Source organism: Hippoglossus hippoglossus, chromosome 8, assembly GCF_009819705.1.
Source record: "Hippoglossus hippoglossus isolate fHipHip1 chromosome 8, fHipHip1.pri, whole genome shotgun sequence".
In the NCBI taxonomy this organism is placed as follows: Eukaryota; Metazoa; Chordata; class Actinopteri; order Pleuronectiformes; family Pleuronectidae; genus Hippoglossus; species Hippoglossus hippoglossus.
Window position 1 is genome coordinate 13,633,180 of NC_047158.1, and position 19,926 is coordinate 13,653,105.

The 19,926-nt window shown below is 42.9% G+C and overlaps 2 protein-coding genes across 3 annotated transcripts; both read right to left on the reverse strand.

Moving 5' to 3' along the window:
- Positions 1–3,148: 3,148 nt before the first annotated feature.
- Positions 3,149–13,401, reverse strand: LOC117766311 (dual specificity mitogen-activated protein kinase kinase 6-like). 2 transcript variants are annotated; one of them, XR_004614694.1, is made up of 13 exons: positions 13,014–13,363; positions 9,361–9,430; positions 8,715–8,763; positions 8,517–8,630; positions 8,135–8,254; positions 7,925–8,041; positions 7,178–7,229; positions 6,936–7,063; positions 6,361–6,438; positions 5,782–5,921; positions 5,459–5,504; positions 3,838–5,192; positions 3,149–3,805 (listed from the first exon to the last, which is right to left on the reverse strand). XR_004614694.1 is itself a non-coding variant. In XM_034593207.1 (12 exons), the coding sequence occupies exons 1-12, from the start codon at positions 13,030–13,032 to the stop codon at positions 5,115–5,117; spliced, it is 1,011 nt and encodes a 336-aa protein (XP_034449098.1). In that variant the 5' UTR covers positions 13,033–13,401; the 3' UTR covers positions 3,149–5,114. The 2 variants fall into 2 exon arrangements, 1 of the variants encoding a protein (XP_034449098.1); XM_034593207.1 differs by having other exon boundaries at positions 3,149–5,192; positions 13,014–13,401.
- A 1,309-nt stretch (positions 13,402–14,710) lies between these two features.
- On the reverse strand, positions 14,711–18,584 carry btbd17b (BTB (POZ) domain containing 17b). Its single transcript, XM_034593205.1, has 3 exons — positions 18,234–18,584; positions 16,487–16,772; positions 14,711–16,148 (listed from the first exon to the last, which is right to left on the reverse strand). The coding sequence occupies exons 1-3, from the start codon at positions 18,325–18,327 to the stop codon at positions 15,074–15,076; spliced, it is 1,455 nt and encodes a 484-aa protein (XP_034449096.1). The 5' UTR covers positions 18,328–18,584; the 3' UTR covers positions 14,711–15,073.
- Positions 18,585–19,926: the final 1,342 nt, after the last annotated feature.

Sequence of the window (19,926 nt, forward strand, 5' to 3'; positions counted from 1 at the left end):
CTGTTCTTTCATTAAAAGTCATTAAAAGTTTACCACCTGGTGGTCCTACAACAATCAAATATTTATATTATTTGTGAGTTTTTCTCTCGATTTGCTTACAAAACCTTTGCCAGTTGCATGGGGATGTGACTTCTGAATTTTGCAACAAATAAAAATGTTCAAAAAATCCTCTGACTCCACTGACAAAAATACTGTATCACCAATAATTTGGTTATTATTGCTGAGCCACAACAATGTGGATGTATTTGAAAAGGAAAAGGATTCAGACATAACATATTTGTTTATTTTATTATTGGTGAATTTGTAGAGATTAGACACCCTGAAACTTCGACTGTAAGGAGGATACTGAAGGCTACTCAGAGGGTCGTGTCTTTAAGAGCCCCTTTCAACACCCACTACCCCTCCTTCTGCCCCTCTCAGACCGAGACTCCCGGTGCAACAGGAGCCCATCAACAGTACAGTATGTTGCATAAGATTCTGCAGTGTCAGCCTGCAGAATCCTAAGAAGAAGCCTAAGAAGATTCGGTTTCATAAATATTCTTTTGCCCTCAGAACAGGGACCCCATTCTAACGTTCCATCACAAATCATCCTGTGTCCTGCAAACTTCAAACCACGTGATCTGCTGCTTGTAAATCTGCCTTCTAAGGGCACGGTGACGGCCACGTTTTCATTGGCAAGGCACAGAGACAAGAGGGACACACGGGGGGGTTCAGAATCAGATGCATGGAGGACTGAGGAGGGACGATGTCCCGAGTTTACCCACAACTCCCATTTGTCCATTTTAAATATTCACAATGCATAATTATTATAATTGGTCCAAAGCAGTTGTCAGCAGGACGATTGTATAGAACATTGTGTGTGTGTGTGTGTGTGGCACTCTAATGAGTTGCTGGGTGGTGTGCAAAACACTGCCCCTGGATTTCCATCTCCAGGACGTAGGCAGGTCAGGAGATCGTGAGATCTGGCATACGGTGAAGGAAATAATTTCTAAAATGGAGTGGACGTACATATCATGTCTTGTCTGGTACTCTTCTGTCCATCTGTAATAGTCCCATGGGGCAATAGCAAATGGAGTTCCCAAACTTTACTTCTCTGGGCAAAAATAGGCCTCAATTTAATCACTTTTCAACAAACACTAGATTCTGTATTTTTGTACAGTTTTGTTCTTATATATTTATATTGTGTATAGTGTGACACGTTGCTGCTGTAACACAGGAATTTCCCAGTTTGGGATCGTTAAAGTCCAATGCGTCCATAGACCCATCCGTCCATCCCTAACTACACGTAGTATGGTAGAAGACTGGAAGCAGCTGTCCTGTTGGTTATTCTCTGCAATCTTGGGACAATTGATTATCAATAAATAACATTTTTCACAATAATGTATCAGGATATACCAAGTCTAAACAACAACTAGTTTGAAGAGTGGGGGGTTAAGTTCTTACTTTTCATTGTTTTTTATTATGTTTTGTCTGTGTGTGTACTGTATATGTATGTATGAATGTATGTGTATCTATACATGTATAATGTACATATGTATTTGATTTTTCAAAAAAGGAAAAACTAAGGTTAGGGGCTTTTATTTTTGTGTACTTAAGTGTTTGTACCTTAATTATCTAAACTAAAAAATAAATTGGCGAATTTTAGTTTTCCTGAATGTTGCTTTATCTAAGTATAGAAATACTTCAATATAATGCAAAAATCGTGCAATGATAATGTTGTGCAAGTAATAACTATATATATTTGATGAGCTTGTTTGTTGTATATGTAAACTCAAATAACTAAGCAATAAAATATTCGTATAGTATATGTCAAGTTAGTTATTTTCTTAAGTATTGTCCGTCATTCGTAACATTCATTTCGTACATAACAAGCAGGATCGTGTGACCATTCACTTTCATTGCCACGCGGCTACATTCCTATAACGACCATCTGCAGTTCTAAGTAGTGGTGAAACTCTTCTGCATCACAGTCCACACTGAACTGAGCCGGGACAGTGATTCAACTTGATGCTGGCTACTTTCTTCTCACATGACAATGTTTTGAGTGGCATTATGTAAGTCCTCATCAAAGGCGTTCTCTCCTAAAATAAAAAAGTGTGTCTTTAGTTTGGCTGCCCACTGCCGCACAGCCCTGGACCACTGCCTGCAGTCTGCTGGCATTGAGTTTTCCCATCCTGGCATGAAGTCATCGGTCTTTGACTGACACACTCGGAGCGGAGTGGTCTGTTGTTAATGTTCACGGCAAAAAAAAGCACTCAGAAAGAGCCATCAAAATGAGCCTCTTCTCTCCATTCATCACACATCCAGAAGAATCACGACCTGTCAAACAGTGTGCGTCCACTTCTGTGGACTTACATAAGGGTGTTTACACACATAGAAACTGGAATATTGCTGGCAACAGATGCACTTCAAACATTAATTGTAGTAATTGGATCTGGAAATGAGCTGCACTGAAAACTGTCTGACATTTGACTGTTGTGGATCCTAATATGCAACAATTTGTCCCGACCACAATTCAGACGTATAACTGCAGAAGCTGAAGGTTTTACTTTCTTGGCGGGTGAGTTTAAGTTACCATATAACTCTGGGTACATGTGCTGAGGTCAGGTGTACCCTTTCCATCTCTTGATTCAATTAGTCTTTCATTACATAATAGCGTCTTTACAGTATCACGTGAGAGGATGGAAAACAGTCTGACAGGTGAGAGTGGGAGGCTGCTGTGGGTGGAAAACCAAAGAGGTTTTTTTTAATCAGCTGCATCCACCAGCTCCAGTGTCTCATCTTGATTACAGTGTGATTGCAGGAATAGGTATCTAAGTGGATCCGTTGGTGGAATAAAGTATTATAAGACCATGCAAGTACACATCCCTCACACCTTCTGTCTTGCCCGTGGAACTCCAGCTCAAGTCCATTAGTTTATACCAACTCTTTAAAATCGATCATAAATTTGATTTAATCTTAAATTCCCTTGAGAGTGAATTCCTAAAAGTTAGGCACTGTAGTTTTACAAAAAAGGATAAAAAAAAAAAAAAAGGAGTTAACCATGCATTGAACAGACTATTAACAGTATATCATTCGTGAATTTATAACACAAATTACTAAACTGCTGATCCTGAAGAAATCATGACACGAATGCTATAAAACAGACATACTGAACAATAAAGCCTTTATTTTTTTTTGTTTTTCCATAGTTCAAGTTTGTCATTCCCACCCAATAAAAAGGTGGCAAATAGAGTGAAGGAGTAAGAGGTAGAGCAAGTGTTCCATTCTCATTGTGATCAGCGTAAAAACTCACTTTTACACACCAAGGGAACGGCCATCCAAAGGCCAACCAACAAAAGAAGCAACAAAAACAAATTTTATTGAAAAAAAACAAAAGAAAACAGCAGCTTCTTTGTGGTGTTGCTAACTTTCCCTTATTATTCACAATCATAAATACTCCTAACTCACTGACTTTTGATAAAGGTCGCACTACAGTGTAAACCAGAGAGGCAATGAGTTCTAGCCATGCGCAGAGGCACAGCAATTATCATTACTATCATCACCATCATCATCACAGTCTCTGAACACTTGGAGTGGGGATACGGGCTTCTTGTTGAGTCCAGGGGGCTCTGCATAGCATGGTCTGACAGGGGAGATAATGGCTGCCCCCGATTGAACTGAAAAGAGGCTCTCGGTCCAGCACTCGAGGAGAGTGTGGCCTGCTCGGGGCAGGTGAGGGGGGGTCTTCTCCTCAAGAAGGGGAGCACAGAAACCTGTGGAGCCAAACAGCGACGTCTGTCCAAAGCAGGCGCACGACAGTCAGCTGGCACCGTGAGTACAAGTGTTCGTGTACACGCCTCAAGCTGGATTAAAACTAACTACTACCAACCAGTCTACCATTCATCTACACTGCCAGGATTGGGACAGTGCCATGTTACATAAAAAAAAAAAAAAAAAAAAAAAAAAAGGATAGTATTTACATCTACAACGCATAAATTATTTCCCTACCATACTGTATGTGTAAGGCATATTAAGGTCTCTGGAAAAAAAAGTAAAACGTTAAGTGCCTCATATGTAAAGACTATGCAGATTCCAGAAATGAGAAGGGTAGGCAAAAGGTAGGATTAATAAGTGTAAATGTTGCCGAAATAAAATAAAAATTAAGGCCAGAAAGAGTCAAAAAAAAAGAGGAAAAAATTAAAAGTAATTGGAAAATGGCACGCAGACATAGGCTAAAGCTGTGAGCTTGATTAGGCAACCCCCAGATACTTCCAGGCAGTAACAACGGAGCCTGCTCTTTAATACCCAAGAAAGAAGAGCACTGAGGGGTCACTCCATGGAGGGTTACACCCAGGATTCACTGATTATATGAGATGCTTTACATTCCTGCCTCGCACCGCCAAGCCATCTAGGAATGATTTGCAACTCCTCTTGCCCAGAATGTGACCTTTGACATTTCTTACGTTTTGTCGCCGCCATGGAGCCTCCGACGACCCGGCCCATGGCAACTGCAGCTCTGTACACTGACCAATCGCCTCAGGGCAGAACTGGGTCAAAATGTTCACCTGACGCCATCAAATAAGGCCTTCGAGTCTGGTAAAATTCACACTTGTCAACGATATACAGTATCAAAACTCTGTGTAATGAGAAAACATACAAACGCATATGCAAATATAGCTTTCAATATGCAACAACATACACATTAACTGTTGGTTTTGCAGATGAAATTCAAATTTTTCATACATTATTTATCAAGATAATGGCTGGTTCTGTTCATTCTGAAAAGAGAAAAAAAAGAAGAAAAAAAGAACAAGACAAAACCAACAAATCAGGTTCGGTTCATATTTGTCATGTTGGATAACTGCACACACGGGAGGCGTGGAGGAGGGAATTGAACCTCTCCAGTTGACCGTATACGCTCATGTTAACGCCACCCTCCCACTCCAGTGCTTCTGGGCTGCTGTCAGTCTTTGGGTCGCCCCCATCCCCACCCGCCTGCTGTGTGTAGGTGCATGTGAGTCGGTCATTCCAGTGAGGTTTAAAATAAGTATAGGCCATTGGTTCGTTTGTTGAGAGGTCCCGCCTACCCTGATGGGGTGGAGCCTGGGGGGGGGGGGAGGGGGGGAAGCCCATCAGTCGTCCAGGATGACCTTGACAAAACTGGCCACATCTGTCTCTTTGGCGTCATGAAGGGTGAGAAATGGATGTTGCTGCATCAAAAGGAGGAAAGAACAGAGTTTGAAACATGCTCTTGAGAAACACTGTTTTAAATGACACCTGTGCTGTTATTTACTTGTGAAAAATCATGTAAGTGTTGGTGGGTTAGGTGGGTAAGACTGGCCTCTTGTGGGCAAAAGCAAGAACCTGGGCACACTGAACATTACAGCAGGGAGATTAATGGTGAAAAGCGCCATAATATATAATCACACCTGTTGGTGTTGAAAATGAAATGAAAATATGAAGAAAAAACACAAACCATTAATTCTGTATAAGCTGGTCTCTCATTTGGCTTCTTTCTTAAGCTGTAAAAACAAAAGATTAATTCAAAAGAGAGAAAAAGAGCATTTAAATACATCATAGCTTGACATAAAAAAAAGGGTTTCGAAATTGATAAATACATGGACATCATCTAAAGCTAAACTGCAGCTCTACTGTACTTTCGCCACTTCTGTCAGTAAAAACAGATCAAACACTGACCCCTGCTGGTCATCACGGCTACTTTTGCATTTTCTTTTTCAAAAGCAAGATGAACGTGCAACACATCATTGACACTCGTCATCGAGCGTGAGGCTCACTTACCACTGGGAGATGAAATCTACAAAGTCTGGGGAGAAGCGGTCAGCAGGCAGCTGTGGAGACGGCTCGTCTACCACCTGTTTGAGTTGCTGGAACGGGGTGCCCCATGAGTCGTAGGGGAATTTCAAAATGGCCAGCTCAATCTAGGAGAGACAGGAGGAAGCTGCTTTAACGGCAATCATACATGTAGGATCTTGAATTTCATGACGGCATTTTATGATTTTGGAGAATACTGTATTTACTATCATGATAAATGTCTGCTGCAACTCAAACCATTTTAGACATTTCAGAGAAGTATTTACTCTTACCGTTTTTATGTGTTATCTTAATTAGGTTTGTATATTTGTACTTCTTGCAACCATTTAGGTGGAATATATAATGTAATATATGATAGTAACACAGTGAATTCACTTTGAAGCCTTTATTTTGTAGCAGAAATTGTTTTTATTAATGTTTAAATCAGATTAAAGAGCAGTTATAGTCTTGAGGTGAGCAGCAATAACATTAATTACTGTAGTAAATTAATTCCCTGAAAACTGCACTAACTAACCAAAAGAGTTACAACAATCCATCACTACTCACCATAGTGATACCAAGACTCCATACGTCTGATTTGACGCTGTAGCCTTTCTGGTTGAGGTCAGGATTGATCCGCTCGGGCTGAAATGGAAATATAGATAAATACCAACAACATCGATAATAGCTATAAATAAGTAAAATATTAAAATACAAAAAAGGAATTAAAATTCTAAAAATCACATTCGATAACAGCACGGTTAATCTCTACCTTGAATTAAATCCAGTCAAGAATTAAAAAGCCACGTAAAGATGAGAATACGTGTGATTTGGTGAAAAGAAATTTGTCAGTTCCAATATGTTTTTGGGCAGGATTTAAAATCATGCATTGGTTTTGTGATCCTGCGATCCAGACAAGATGTCGGTAGAAGCCTGATAAACATGAGTCTGGGATCCAGATTTCAAAACGATTACAGCTACTGGCCTGTGGACTTTTGGCTTTACTCCAGCTGACGATCAACATTGGCCAGGCCTCAATGAGCGTTCCAATCCTTCCATACATTTCTAAAAAATCCTTTCCTTAAATCTCAGCTTGCCGGTACCAGGAATCTTCTCTCTGATTTTCCCAGGTCCCAACTCACCGCCATGTAGGGTTTGCAGCCTGCGTCCAGTGTTTTGGCCACGGAGTCCACCAGGTGGCCACTGATGCCGAAGTCGCACATTTTAACTTGGCCCTGCGTGTTGATCAGGACATTGGAGGGTTTCACATCTGGAAAGAGACAATGTTGGGAGGATCATGAGAGAGAGAAGAAAGGAAACCAAATATGAGAAGCATCAGCGGGAGACCTGGAAACAGTAACCACTGACGATTTGATCTGCTCACCTCTGTGTATCACTGACAGGTTATTGTGCAGATGCTCTAATGCCTTGACAATCTGTGGAGTAGTAGAAGAACATTTCAGAAAAAAGACTGAACTCCGCTGGAAAGATGATCACATGAACTGATGCCGCGGATGGTATCTCAGGAAACCAATGAGTGTTTACATGCACATTAACACAAATTCATTATCTATGGTCTATTGTTGGTTGGGTTTGGTGTTGAGGATTTCCTGGAGTCACATTAATTTTTGTTTAACAACAAACCTGCAGTAAAGACAAACTTTGGAGTGTTTGTCTATATTAAAATGTATTCAAAATGCATTGTGCCTTATTATTTTAAATATTAGTGATGGTTGTAGATTTGGGGAACTATAATGGTAAATAATTGTTTTCTTTCTGAGAATTACGTAAGAAAAATCAACACATTTTTTATTATTTAATCTGTATACGAACACTAATGTGTTTGTGGTTTAGTGGGAATTACGTGATGTGACACTTTCTTTGCGAATCGTAGTTATTTCATAAGCCCAGGACTTCATCCAGACTATATTACAGGTTTCCTGGCAACCTCACTGTGACAACAAGACCCAGAAATTCACTGCACCTGGGTGTTGTTCGCCAATAAATGACTAACTACAGATAACCCATACATCTTGTACTTCTCAAAAAGAACAAGACTCCAGAAAAAGGTTGAAGACCGTTACTTTATAAATCAGGTTAACACACTGGGTATCTTAGGGACAGTACGTACTGCTACTGTGATCTTTCCCAAGATGTCCTCTGGGATGGTTTTGCCTTTCTCAATAACATTCTTATAGAACTTGTCCAGAGACGTGTCCATTAGCTCCATACAGATCCACACATCCCCCTGGATACAAAAAAAAAGTCCAGAAAAAAGGAAACATGATGAAGACAGGGTGTCACAGCAGTCAGAGATGATTTATATAAAAATTGTCCTCACCTCTCTGAAGAGGGCGCCATAGAAGGTCACAGTGAAGAAGCAGTCCACTGTCCTCATAGAAATGTCCAGGTCCATCAGGAGTCTCTTCTGCTCCAGACTGTTGACTGTGGCACGAATTCTCTGGTAACACAAACATCATAGATGGGCTGTGTCATCACAGGCACATGTAGCTTAAATCAAATGGTGTCCAGTGTATAACCCTATAACCCTGCACCTTAAGACCTCTTAAAATAACATATCACAGATCTAACAGATCTGAGCTGAATATTTAAAGGATGAGCTCATATCCTGAATACATCTGTGAAGCTTCTATTTATAAAAAGCATGGTGCATGTACACAGATGCCAAATCAGGTAACCTGAGTGGCAGCCTAGCACCCTACCTTGACAGCCATGATAACACCACTGGGCACATGTTTCATCTTGTCTACCACACCATACGCTCCCCTTCCCAGCTCCGCAATCTGCTCCAAGTCATCCGCCTTCACCACGAAGTTCTGCACAGGAGGAGGCATACGTGACATTAAAGTATGGATTCAGCTCGGCCAAAAAATAGAGTAGGAAAAGAGAGCCAGCTTTACCTGATCTCCAATTGTGACGCAAGCTTTAGAGTCAAGATCTCGAGGGGCCCTGCAGAGAGAGGGCAAAAAAATTAAACTACCTGTGATAAAAGCAACAGTGTGTGGTCAGTTTTGAAAGCACACTATAATTCACTCCCTAATGGAATATTCATATGCTGAGAGAAACTGTGCATCTTTTTTAGTGGAATTTAATCAATTATTGGCAGGGTGTCACTCTCTGTGAATCCATGCATCTCTGCATCTGAAAGAGGAGTTTTAAAATGGAGGGCGAGAGAGTGCTGCATCCTCAAAATTAAATTAATGCTATAAAGGTTTTGCAATACTTACAAATATGTACCTCATCCAAGTGTGACCTGGTGTGTTTAAAATGTGTTCATCTGCATTAAGGAAATGTAAAGAAGGACCATAAAGCCCAAATGATAGTGGAGTGGAGGAAAAATTTGATAAAATATGATTTTTTCTTTTATGTACATCTTTTTATTCTTCCTTACTGGCCGACATAAACACCAACACCGCTGTATCTGCGATTACCTAATATAAGCTTATAAATTGACCCAGCCAGTGTGTCAGTGAGACCCTAATTTTGCAACCCTCTAAGGATGGTATGGCTGCCATTGTAAAAAAACAAACAAAAAAGGAGGCTTACGCTGGTGCTGCTGGTGGGGGCTGCGCAAACACTTCTTTGGCCAGCTTCAGCCCAGGGTTCTTCTTCTTCCCTTAAAGACAAGAACACAGAACACCATAACAATCTCAGACCCAATCAATAAAGCTACAACAAGCGAGTATAATTTGCAGTCTTTTGCCGGACCGAGGCAAATTAACTGCACATCCACATAGTCCATTTGCAACATTACTCTGAATTTAAAACAGAGGCTTTCCGCAAAAGTTCTGAATCAGACCACTCAGTGCCGACTAAGTGTCCATATTGGCCTATTGATAGATTGTATTCTATTCTCGTAGTAAGGAGTGTTTTGAAGGTTGCAGTCAATTTGGAGTTTCCACTGACACAAACCATACCAAATGATCTGTTATCTCACTGGAGATTAGGTGTACTCAAAGCTGAGGCCCAGCAACACAGAGGAGGTGGACTGAGTGACTAATCGACATTGGTATGATGACTCAAATGCTTCGGTGGGGGCTTTTTCCTGTCATATTTTTTTTTTAACTTTTAGCTGGAAAATCATTTCTCAATACGTTTTCCTGTTTTGTCTCAGTTTAGCAGTCGTCTCATATTCTGCATGTCTGCTGTAAACTGTGCAGCTCCAGGATATTTCTGTGTTAAGTCAGTGACAGCAGTCCATTCATAAACACAGTTTACCAGCAGCCTTTAGGACTTCCCACAAGGGGCTGGGAGCCTCTGCCAGAATGACACAGCTACCGGGCTTACGAGCAAAAACAGGGGAAAAAACAGCCCAACCCTCCTCGACATGGACATTTGTGTTCAGCATGTTTGCTCATGTTGCAAGGTCAACAGGAAAAACATAAAACACTTTTCTTGACCTTTATCTGCATGTGCTAGGACTTGTTCAGATGTTCACTGGGATTATATGATGAAAAACAATATGGTCCCAACTGGTTATCTTCTGTTCTTGCTGCAAACAAGGGTCAAAGCAAGAAGTGTAATGATTCTACCCCAGTTCAGAGAAACTGGCTAAATGCACTGGCAAGGTATCTTCACTTTGGAACAAATGCAACAACACTTAATAAAACTAGCAAAAGTTTTCAAAAAATTAACTGTCACTATTTCTGTGGGCTTGTATTTATGAATGAGTGACTCACACCACTCCAGTCTGGAGGAAGTACGATTGGGCAAACCCCTCCTCAGCTAGATGAAGCTGGAAGGGAAGTGAAGTTTTTAGATTCTGTGGCCGACCACTGAAAACATCACACAGATCCATTTTGTGTTGCAGCCCTAAAATAGGCCTACGGTGTCTGGACAAACTATGATAGTTCCACGTGGTAAGGAGAGTTTGAAGTGTGATTTACTCACACATGCTGAATCAAAAAAAGATTTTGCAGTTCCTCTGCGTGGCATAAAGTATATGAGCATTGAGCACTCACAGCCATCGCAGGACAATGTTTTGTTCATGCAACAAGACAAATGAAGGGCACAAACACGGTGGTGCAGTTGAAAAGCATCCTACACATGACATAAATTGGGTTTACTCAAGTTGACATATTTAACAATCCTTTTCTCCTGCAGAAAATAAACTGCATATTGTCCATTATATCTAACATCATAAGTGTTTGGCCCTCTCAGGAAGCAGTCCTGTTCGGGGAGCCAGTGGGTGGTGTGTGCAGTGACCCTGTAGCCAGGGCTGTGGGGTGGGATATGACTCATGGCCAGTCAGACTGGACACATCCGCTGAAAACACAACAACTGTCAGGACCCTTTGGGAAATATGATGTCACTTCACTTGGCCCGCTTGGAGCTCACTGTCCCTGTTCGGGCCAGCCGAGGCCAGCTCCACTCTACAGCCCTCTCCTGAGCAATTCATTATTCTGATTATGGCACCTTCATCAGATTAATATTTTTTGATGCCGTGTTAGCAGTAAACTGGTGCACTTTAACAGGAAATGCAGTCATACTTAGAAAACCAAAGATGTTCAGTGGAAAGTACCCATGGTGCAGAAGTACATGTACGTAATGGGAACAAGAATTTCTGGATTGTGCATTGGATCAAAGTGTCAATAGCTGTGTGGCAAGTCACCATCAGGAAGCTCTGGAGCTCAGAGTGTGGGTCCTTATACAGACAACGATGACTCATGCACAGATAATCTTCCACGCTACCCTATCAGCGCTGTGAGGGAGAACCCAGTCTCTGAACATGCCTCGGCAATACAATGAGCAGCGCTGCAACTAACTTAGGCCCACTCCACCCATTAACAGGGAAGGGACGAGTCCAACAACAAATAAAAAGGCACTTCCACGGAAACATCTCGGGGCCTGCCTCTCTGCACACAACTTCAATATCAGCGCAGTCAGAACCTGTGCAGCAGCTATGGAGTGTCTGCTTGCAGCCAGCGAGCTGTCAACAAAAAGGAGAGAGGCTGCACAAGGTATTGGTGCTGCAAGTCAAAACATGCCACGGTAGGCCAAAGGCTGCGAGTGCCTGAGCTGCAACACAGCCAATCTGCACAGGGCTCTGAGGAAGCCGTGTGTACTCCCGACCATGGTAACGCTAGTATGATTGTGTAACAGCAGCAGCGGTGAACGTGAAATGTAAATTGACATCATCGCCATCATGTTGGGTGTGTGTGTGTGTCTGTGTGTGTGAGCGCATGTCCATCTATAGTTATGAGGGCCAATTTTGGTTCAATACCATCATTGTGAGGACATTGTGGGTGGTCCTCACAAATTCAATGGACTGTTTGAGGGTTGAGACTTGGTTTTAGGGTTAGGTTAGGCATTTAGTTGTGATGGTTAAGATTAGGGTAAGGGGCTAGGAAATGCATTATGTCAATGAGTGTCGTCAAAGGGTTAGGGTTAGGGGGTTAGGGTGTAAGGGTGTCGAGAGGTGTGTGTGTGTCGCAGAGGAAGGACCTTGATTTTTCCAAGGTGTGTGTTTTATTCAGTAATTACAAAGCACACACTCTCTGACTGACAGGCGGAAGCCAAGTGTGTGATAGCGCCCTGGTTCCTTGGCACAATTTTTTTTTTTATAAAAACACCACAAGGAAAAGGGGAAGTTTGCTTTTTTAAAATCTGTGCAGATGCGTGTACGTGTATGCATGAATTCACATTTGTACACTGAAGCTGATATATTCGGTCAAACCTGGACAGAACCCGCCGCAATCGATGAGTCATGAGGCCGAAAAACACAAACACCTGTGGTCCCAGTTTGCGTCGCTTCCACCCGGGGGACAAACTCCTGTGTGCGCGGTCACTTCCAGCTCTGGGACGACTTGGTGGAGAATCACAGCCCCGGCCACACTCCCGTCATTAGCCCGCAAACTAAGTTAGCTAGCCACCGTTTAAAAAAAAACGACGCGGTGCGAGTGTAGCCTTTAGCTTCAGAAATATTAACCGTTAAAAATACATGCTATCGCTAGCTTACACCTATGAGACACGGGGATGTGAAGGGACAGCGCGGCAGGGACACACGCTAGCTAGCTTCTACTTCTTCTACTTCTTCTTTCCCCCCCCCACCCCAGCTCTCACACATGCAGCCTTCCACCTGGCGAGGTTACATTTTTTCAAACATAGCGAGCGGAACTACTTCCATGTTTTTTTTTTGTAAAATACAGTTTTGAAAAGAAGTGGGGGGGTGAAGATGAAACCAAACAAAAAGCACTCACCTCCTTTGGACAGAGACATTTCCCCTTTGCTGTGATGAGGGGGAAGGGAAGCACAAAGACTTTTGCCTTTTTTTTACTCCCTCCCTGCATCTACCCTTCCACCCGCTCAGGATCGCTGGCTTGTCGTGCACAAAAAGAAAAAAAGAAAAAACGAAAAACTAGCAGCGATTAAAAACGCGATGTTTCGTCTCCGTGCACGCGCAGCGCTTCGATCTGCGGCTCGCGCGTCCAAAGCTCGATCAGCGGATCAATGCACGAGTTTAAATCGAGTCTCCGCGGCTCGGACACTTCGAGTTAAGTTTCCTAACAAGACCTGGACTTTTTTTTTTTTTTAGGGTGGCCAAAGTCTGACAGCTGAAGAGTCAAGCGACGTGATGACGTACTTCCTGCCGCGCGCCGGGCATCATGGGAGGTGGAGTTTGGATCGGGTGAGCGCCTTTTTTCTCAGAACCGTAGACTGCTCCGAACAAAGCAAGATAACTTCCAACTATAGACTGTATATAAATATGAAATGCTATTATTTATTAATAATTGTTCATATTATTAATAGTTCTTTGTATATATATACAAAGAACTATTAATAATATGAACAATACATTATTATTAATAATTATTGCACTTTAACTCGGGTTTGACGCTCTTAACTGTGCAATATTCATTCCGCCTGTCCAATACAATGGTTCATGTGCAATCCATTCACTGTACATATTGCACATATTTCCTTACACTTAAGTATTATTATCCTTGTGCTTAAGTATTGCATGTTACTTATTAATACTTACTGATGCCTACTTTTGACTCCTGCTGCTGTAATATTGCAAATTTCCCCATTGTGGTACTAATAAAGGATTAACTTATCTTATCTCCTATCTTATCTTATTATTGTCGATGTTTTTATTTTATTAAATACTACTACTACTTGCACTAGCACTAGTAGTAGTATTTAAAATTTGTATACGGCCTATGGTTTCAATGTGTGACTCAATAAGTAACTCGTTAAAATTCACTAGATCCAGATTTTTTATTTGGATCTGCCATATATTGCAGAAACTCATAAATATCAGTTCCCTAAACATGCCTCTCTTTTTTCATCAAGATCCATTAATGATTAAATGAGAAATCAAGGGAAATGTTATCTTGCAATGTTAAAGAAAGTGACAAAAAAATATCTTTGATCCGCCCTCTGATTTGGATCCACATCAAAATGTTATGGGTTCTGTACCTTGACCCATGCCGCGTCCTTTTACCAAGTTTTGCGGTAATCAGTCGGTACCTTTTGCATAATCCCACAAACAAATAAACAAACCAATAAACAAATTTACAGGGGTGTCATAACACAACATAACCTCCCTGGCAGAGATGATCAAAAATAATAAAGTGAAAAGATCATATATTAATTACAGGACCCAACAGATATTTACTTTATTGTATTTTATTGGTTTCAGGATGAAAATGCATACTTTTCTAAAGTTGCTTTAAAAGCAAGAATAAAATGCTTGTGTAACTGTAAATAAGAGAAGAAATATACCATTGGTTCAACTGTCTTGCAAGTCAACTACTGTACACAAAGGAATACTGATAATAGGATTGCACTTTAATTGACACATTTTGGTTCGTAAGAGCGGTGAACTAAAAATCTATTTTTCAATTCAGAATTGTGAAATGCCTAAATTTAACACCAATAACAGTTTATTTTAAAGTAAATCTTCTACAGTACTTTTGCCATCACACAGATTTAATACATTCAAGGAACAAACAGTCGGACCATACAGTACAGTACAGTAAGTTGGTTTACTTAGTATGCATGAATTAATGAAACCCCACCACTGATGTTATAATCAAAGCTGAGCTGTTAAACTGTGAATCCTTTATTGCACCAGACATCTCCCTGCTAAATAGTTGGAAGACGACTAAGTGTACAACCTAAATAACAATGGAGATGTCACAGACCTGACACATAAGCATGCGTGCCTGTGATATGACTGTACTTTACTTTAGAATATGTGCATGTGGTTGTGTGGGTGGAGGTTGAATGATGAGGCCACGCCAATTTCCTGCCTTCATTTCCTAGCGACGAGGAGGGTATGGTAGAGGGGTTTTATAATAACGTGCAGATAGAGGGAGCTGTCAATTAGGTATTCGGATGCACGACGCTGCAGGTCAGCGTCGGCCAGGAAATCCCCGGCCTCCTCTGTGCTTTGGTGGAAGTTGTAGACGTGGCGAACCAGCACTTTTCCTTGCTGTTTTGCCATTACAATCACCGTCTTCTGGAAACTCACTCCAGCAAAGTCTGGACTAGAAGTGGCTGGTGTTACAATAATGCGAGGCCGGCCTCCGTCTGTGCGGGTGGGCTGCATAGCGCCCAGCTCCGTGTAGGTTGACCTGGCACTGAGCGGGAGCCAGCGAGGGGAGAAGAGGGCGTTCCATGTCACCCTCTTACTGGAGTCATGGCCGCTGGGCCCGAGCTGAGTCTGGAAGCTGAAACTGCGGTCATCACGAGTGGGGTTATTGATGACCCAAGGGGAGCCCCAGGAAGAGGACAGGTAGTTGCGGGGAGTGAAAATGCTGCAGTTGACATCAAAGTACTTGGCCAGCTGGATAGGCGAGGCGGCATGAAATTGGAATGCCAGGTAGAGGAGATCGCGGATGGACTCGTAATATTTGAGCATGAGGGCCGATTGCCTCTGAAGACGGAAGAGGTGCTGGGGTGGGATCATGCCATATCGAACAGCCTTAAGGGCACTCTCCACTGTCGAACTGACTGGCTGGTTCTGGCTAATCCAGGCCTCCAGGGCCTCGTAAAGCTCCAGCTCACTCTGCAAAATGAGGTCAGAGCGCTGGAGCAAGGAGAGGAGCAGGTCTTCACTGATGGAACCCCATTCTCCGCTCTGCAGCACGGAAGATAGGTTCCAGGACAGGTACTGCAGGCAGCTGTCCCGCAGGGCCATGTCCCCGATTTGTTGTGCGTAGTTGTACCAACCAACCACATGACCCGTGGGGGAGTCACTAGAGAGATGCTGGGTCATATATTGGGTCAGACCCTGCTGCAAGCCCCACACATGATACTTGCTGGCCAGCTTATGCAGAGAGATGGCCTGATCTAGCCGCACTGAGATGTCACCGCAGTACAGATACCTGCAAGAGAGAAACAACCTGAGACAGTCATCTTAAAATGAAAAACTGATACAAAAGCTCACTGCATTGAGAAGCTATGTGCTCTGAGTCACTGAAAAAACCCACACTGTCCGATATTTGACTGAGCCTCAAACAGCAGGTGTAAATTTAGAATAATTCGCAGGATGGAGCATCCCACTTCTCCAAATAGAAAGAAGAGAAGCAAAATGGCGGGTAAAGACCTATAACTCGGTACCTGTGGCAAATCCAAAGGCATCTGCAGACAGTTTCTCGAATGGTTTCGTTCAACCAATACTCATTAGCTCTAAGCAAATGGTTCCACTGTGAGTCACCCTCACCTGATGAACTTGTCAAAGACAGCCGCACACTCGGGCGTCTCCCTCAAAACCACAGCGCTGTTGTTGCGGCTGAGCATCAGATCCTCAAACACGTCACTCTGCAGGGTGAGTAGCAGGCTGTGGGCCTGGATCACCTTCACCTCGTCCGTGTTGATGGTCTGCACGCGGAGGGTGACATCACTGCCGTTCCCCATGGCCAGCAGCGTCTCCATGCGCTGCACCAAACCCATGGAGTTGTTCAGCACTGTGGCGCCGCTGTCCAACGCTGCCTCCTGCTTCAGAGCAGCTGTGGAAAGAGCACGAACATGGACAATAACAACACACGACAGAGACTCTGTAACCACCGTTAACATGCAAAGGACATCTCTCTTGTCCTCTTGCAATTGCAATTTTCCAGAGAATCAGCTATTTCAGGATTCATAAGATTGTCTTTATTCACGTCTGCATTCAGAAATGATACCTAATGGCCCTATTTTGCATCAACCTGACTCTGCTCTCTGGGATTTCAGAGCAGAATTCATCTTCATTTGCTCAATAAACTCAGATTTGACACACCAAGAAATGGAAAAGCCCTCCCCAACCTGAACCACAACTGATAATACTGTGTGTGTGTCACGGAAGAAGGAGACTTGCAAAATCCGTCTGTTCTTCGGATTTCAATTAACACGGGAAAGGGAGCATAAAGCCAGGCGGCTGACTCAGAAAACCTCCGATACCAGGTGCCCGGGAAAAAGGATCCTGAATTTGCTGCACCATTGTAGATGGCTGCTGCTTCTATGGGCACTCTCGAGTTTAAGTACAAGTGGCACTTACTGGAGAATCTAAACATGAAAGACTCAGCATGACAAACTGCTGTTTCCATTCCGCACTGCCACAGCCATCAGCAGCTTTGCTGGCCTGTTACTGGGGGTTTAATGAGACACAGGGGGAGCGCACTCGGCTCCCCGGGATGCCTCTCACAGTCTTCATTTCCTCACCACAATCAAGTGCCCCAACTTCAAAGTCACCTTTTTTCCAATTAGTCAGCCAGCACCCTGAGTCAGCTGAGCAGGACTGAGTTAGTGGCACAAATTAATTATAACTGGAGAACAAAACAATCTTTTAGGACATTTTCTATTCCTGATTCTTAAAACAAACAACACAAGGCAGATTCAATTTAAAGTCGACACAAACAAACAATGAAAACAATGTATAAAGAATGATTCCCCTGTGTCTTCCACTCAAGCTGAGAAGAAATGAAAACACTAAATGGAACATTTTATACACAGTTCACCAAATATCTTGGATCAGATGAATCTGTGCTCAAAAGGAATTTCAAATGAAATCTAATCTGACAGCAAAGGAATGTGGCCTTCAAGCTTTGGTCGAAATCAGCCAAAGTCAGATCTTCTTAGGAGTAAGACAAGCTTCCCCTCAGTGTTTGTAGTGCACTGTATCACTGAGCCGGCACTAAGCCAGGCAGCAAATGCACTCGCCTGTCTATCCCTGCACCCTGCAGACAGATAGATGAGGACAGGATGAGTAGAATAGATGAATATCCATCCCCGACCCCGAGGCTGGGTGAGAGCCACGCATTCATGCTGTGCCCTACTACCCACTGACAGTATGGGGGAAGCTGGACTGAAATAGAACAATGCAGCCTCTACTCACAATATAGGATATTAACAAAAAGATTAAAAAAAATAAAAGTGGGTTGACTCTTCCAAAGCAAAAAAATTCAAACCAGTCATGCTGTTTGTTATCTTACCCCCTGTAACTGTGACTGAGTGGAAGTTGATGAAGAAGAACAGGGTGCCCACATAGACCCAGGCAGGGATCCCTTGTTCAGATGAGCGCACCATATCTTCTCAGCTATTCCTCTTCCTTTCTCAGTGCCGCTCTTTCCTGACCCGTCCTCTTGCTGCTGTGCCTTGGTCGTGTGAGCGCAGAAAGGTGCGTTGCCCCTCTTGTGCCGCCCGGCTCCCTGTCCCGCACTCTTTATGTAGGACGCTGGCCTTTCCCTGGCGCATCTCGCAACCTCACAGACTCCATTGATTGGTGGAATCTGGTAGGGCGTTGCTATAGCGACAGCTTTGATTTTGAATTTCTCCCCTTTTGGATGATACATGGCATTGATCAGCGGCTTAATGTTTGTTTAAAAGTCGGGGGGGGGGGGGGGGGGGGGGGGGGGGGGGGGGGGGGGGGGGGGGGGGGGGGGGGGGGGGGGGGGGGGGGGGGGGGGGGGGTGGGGGGGGGGGGGGTGGGGAGCACTATCAACAATCAATATTAACACTGTTTCATGTTTGAATGGAACTCAGAATGCAACACTTCTCTGAACGGCAACATTTTGTTTATGATATCTACGCTAAGTACAATCAGTGCCATTTAATTAATCTATTAATTAGAGCTTAATTAGAGGAGGTTGCCACTGAGACTATCTGCCAAAAGTAATTGAAGTGATGATATGTATGACCTATACCGCAAATCAAATTTCATAATCCAGTTATTCATCTGACAGTAATTATTTCTCATCGTCTTATTTCTCGGCATCTTAATCAAAGTAATGGGAGGATAATTTCATTGATGCTGGGTCCACTCAATTTAAGGCGAGCTCTGTTTATAAAACTCAACTGCCAATCAGGATTCAATATTATCATGTCGTCTACTGAGATTTAAATTGAAATGTTTTTTGTGTCCCGTGTGAAAAAACAATTTTGTAGGTGCCACGAAAGAGCAGTTGTGGGACTACGAACCTCACAGAGTGCAGAAGGTTGTGCAAAATATAGACCATTTCCTGCTGGATACGCATGGAGCTAATGTTGCTGTTGGCAGGGAACATACTAACCTCAGAGCTATGATAATCAATATGAAATGCTGTAATGACTCAAAGTGAGCCCAAGCCCCACGTGACATGAGAGAGTCATGCATCCTAGAATAACATGCACTAATACAAAGGGAGTGAAATGGTAGTCAGAGAAATGGGTCAGTCAATACTGAGATCCCTGTTAAAATTATAAAATATGGATTTGATATTAAAAAAAAAAAAAAAAATCAATGCATCCGACCGAGCCATTAGTCCAGTTGCAATAGTTATACCAACGCACTGCATTGGGATGAAGGTGTTTACAGTGAAAGAGCTCCAGTTCTATACAATGCTCACTGTGGGACGGACACAAAGAGGGATTCGGGTTGTGATGAAGCCCTGAGGGTGCTGCGGTGGAAATGCAGGAGAGGAGACGTCCTGCGAGACCCCAACCTGAGCCACTGCTATGAATAACCTGACAGGTTCGCGGAGAAGAGCGGTGCTGAGGTGCCCTAATGAGCATGCTGCAACAAACTGGACGAGGCAATATGGACCAGGCTTTGTGGATCTCCCGTCTTCTGAAAGTGACTGCGGATGCACAAACATAAAATACATCCTTTTTATATCAGTGCAATCAATATGTATGAATGCAAATAGG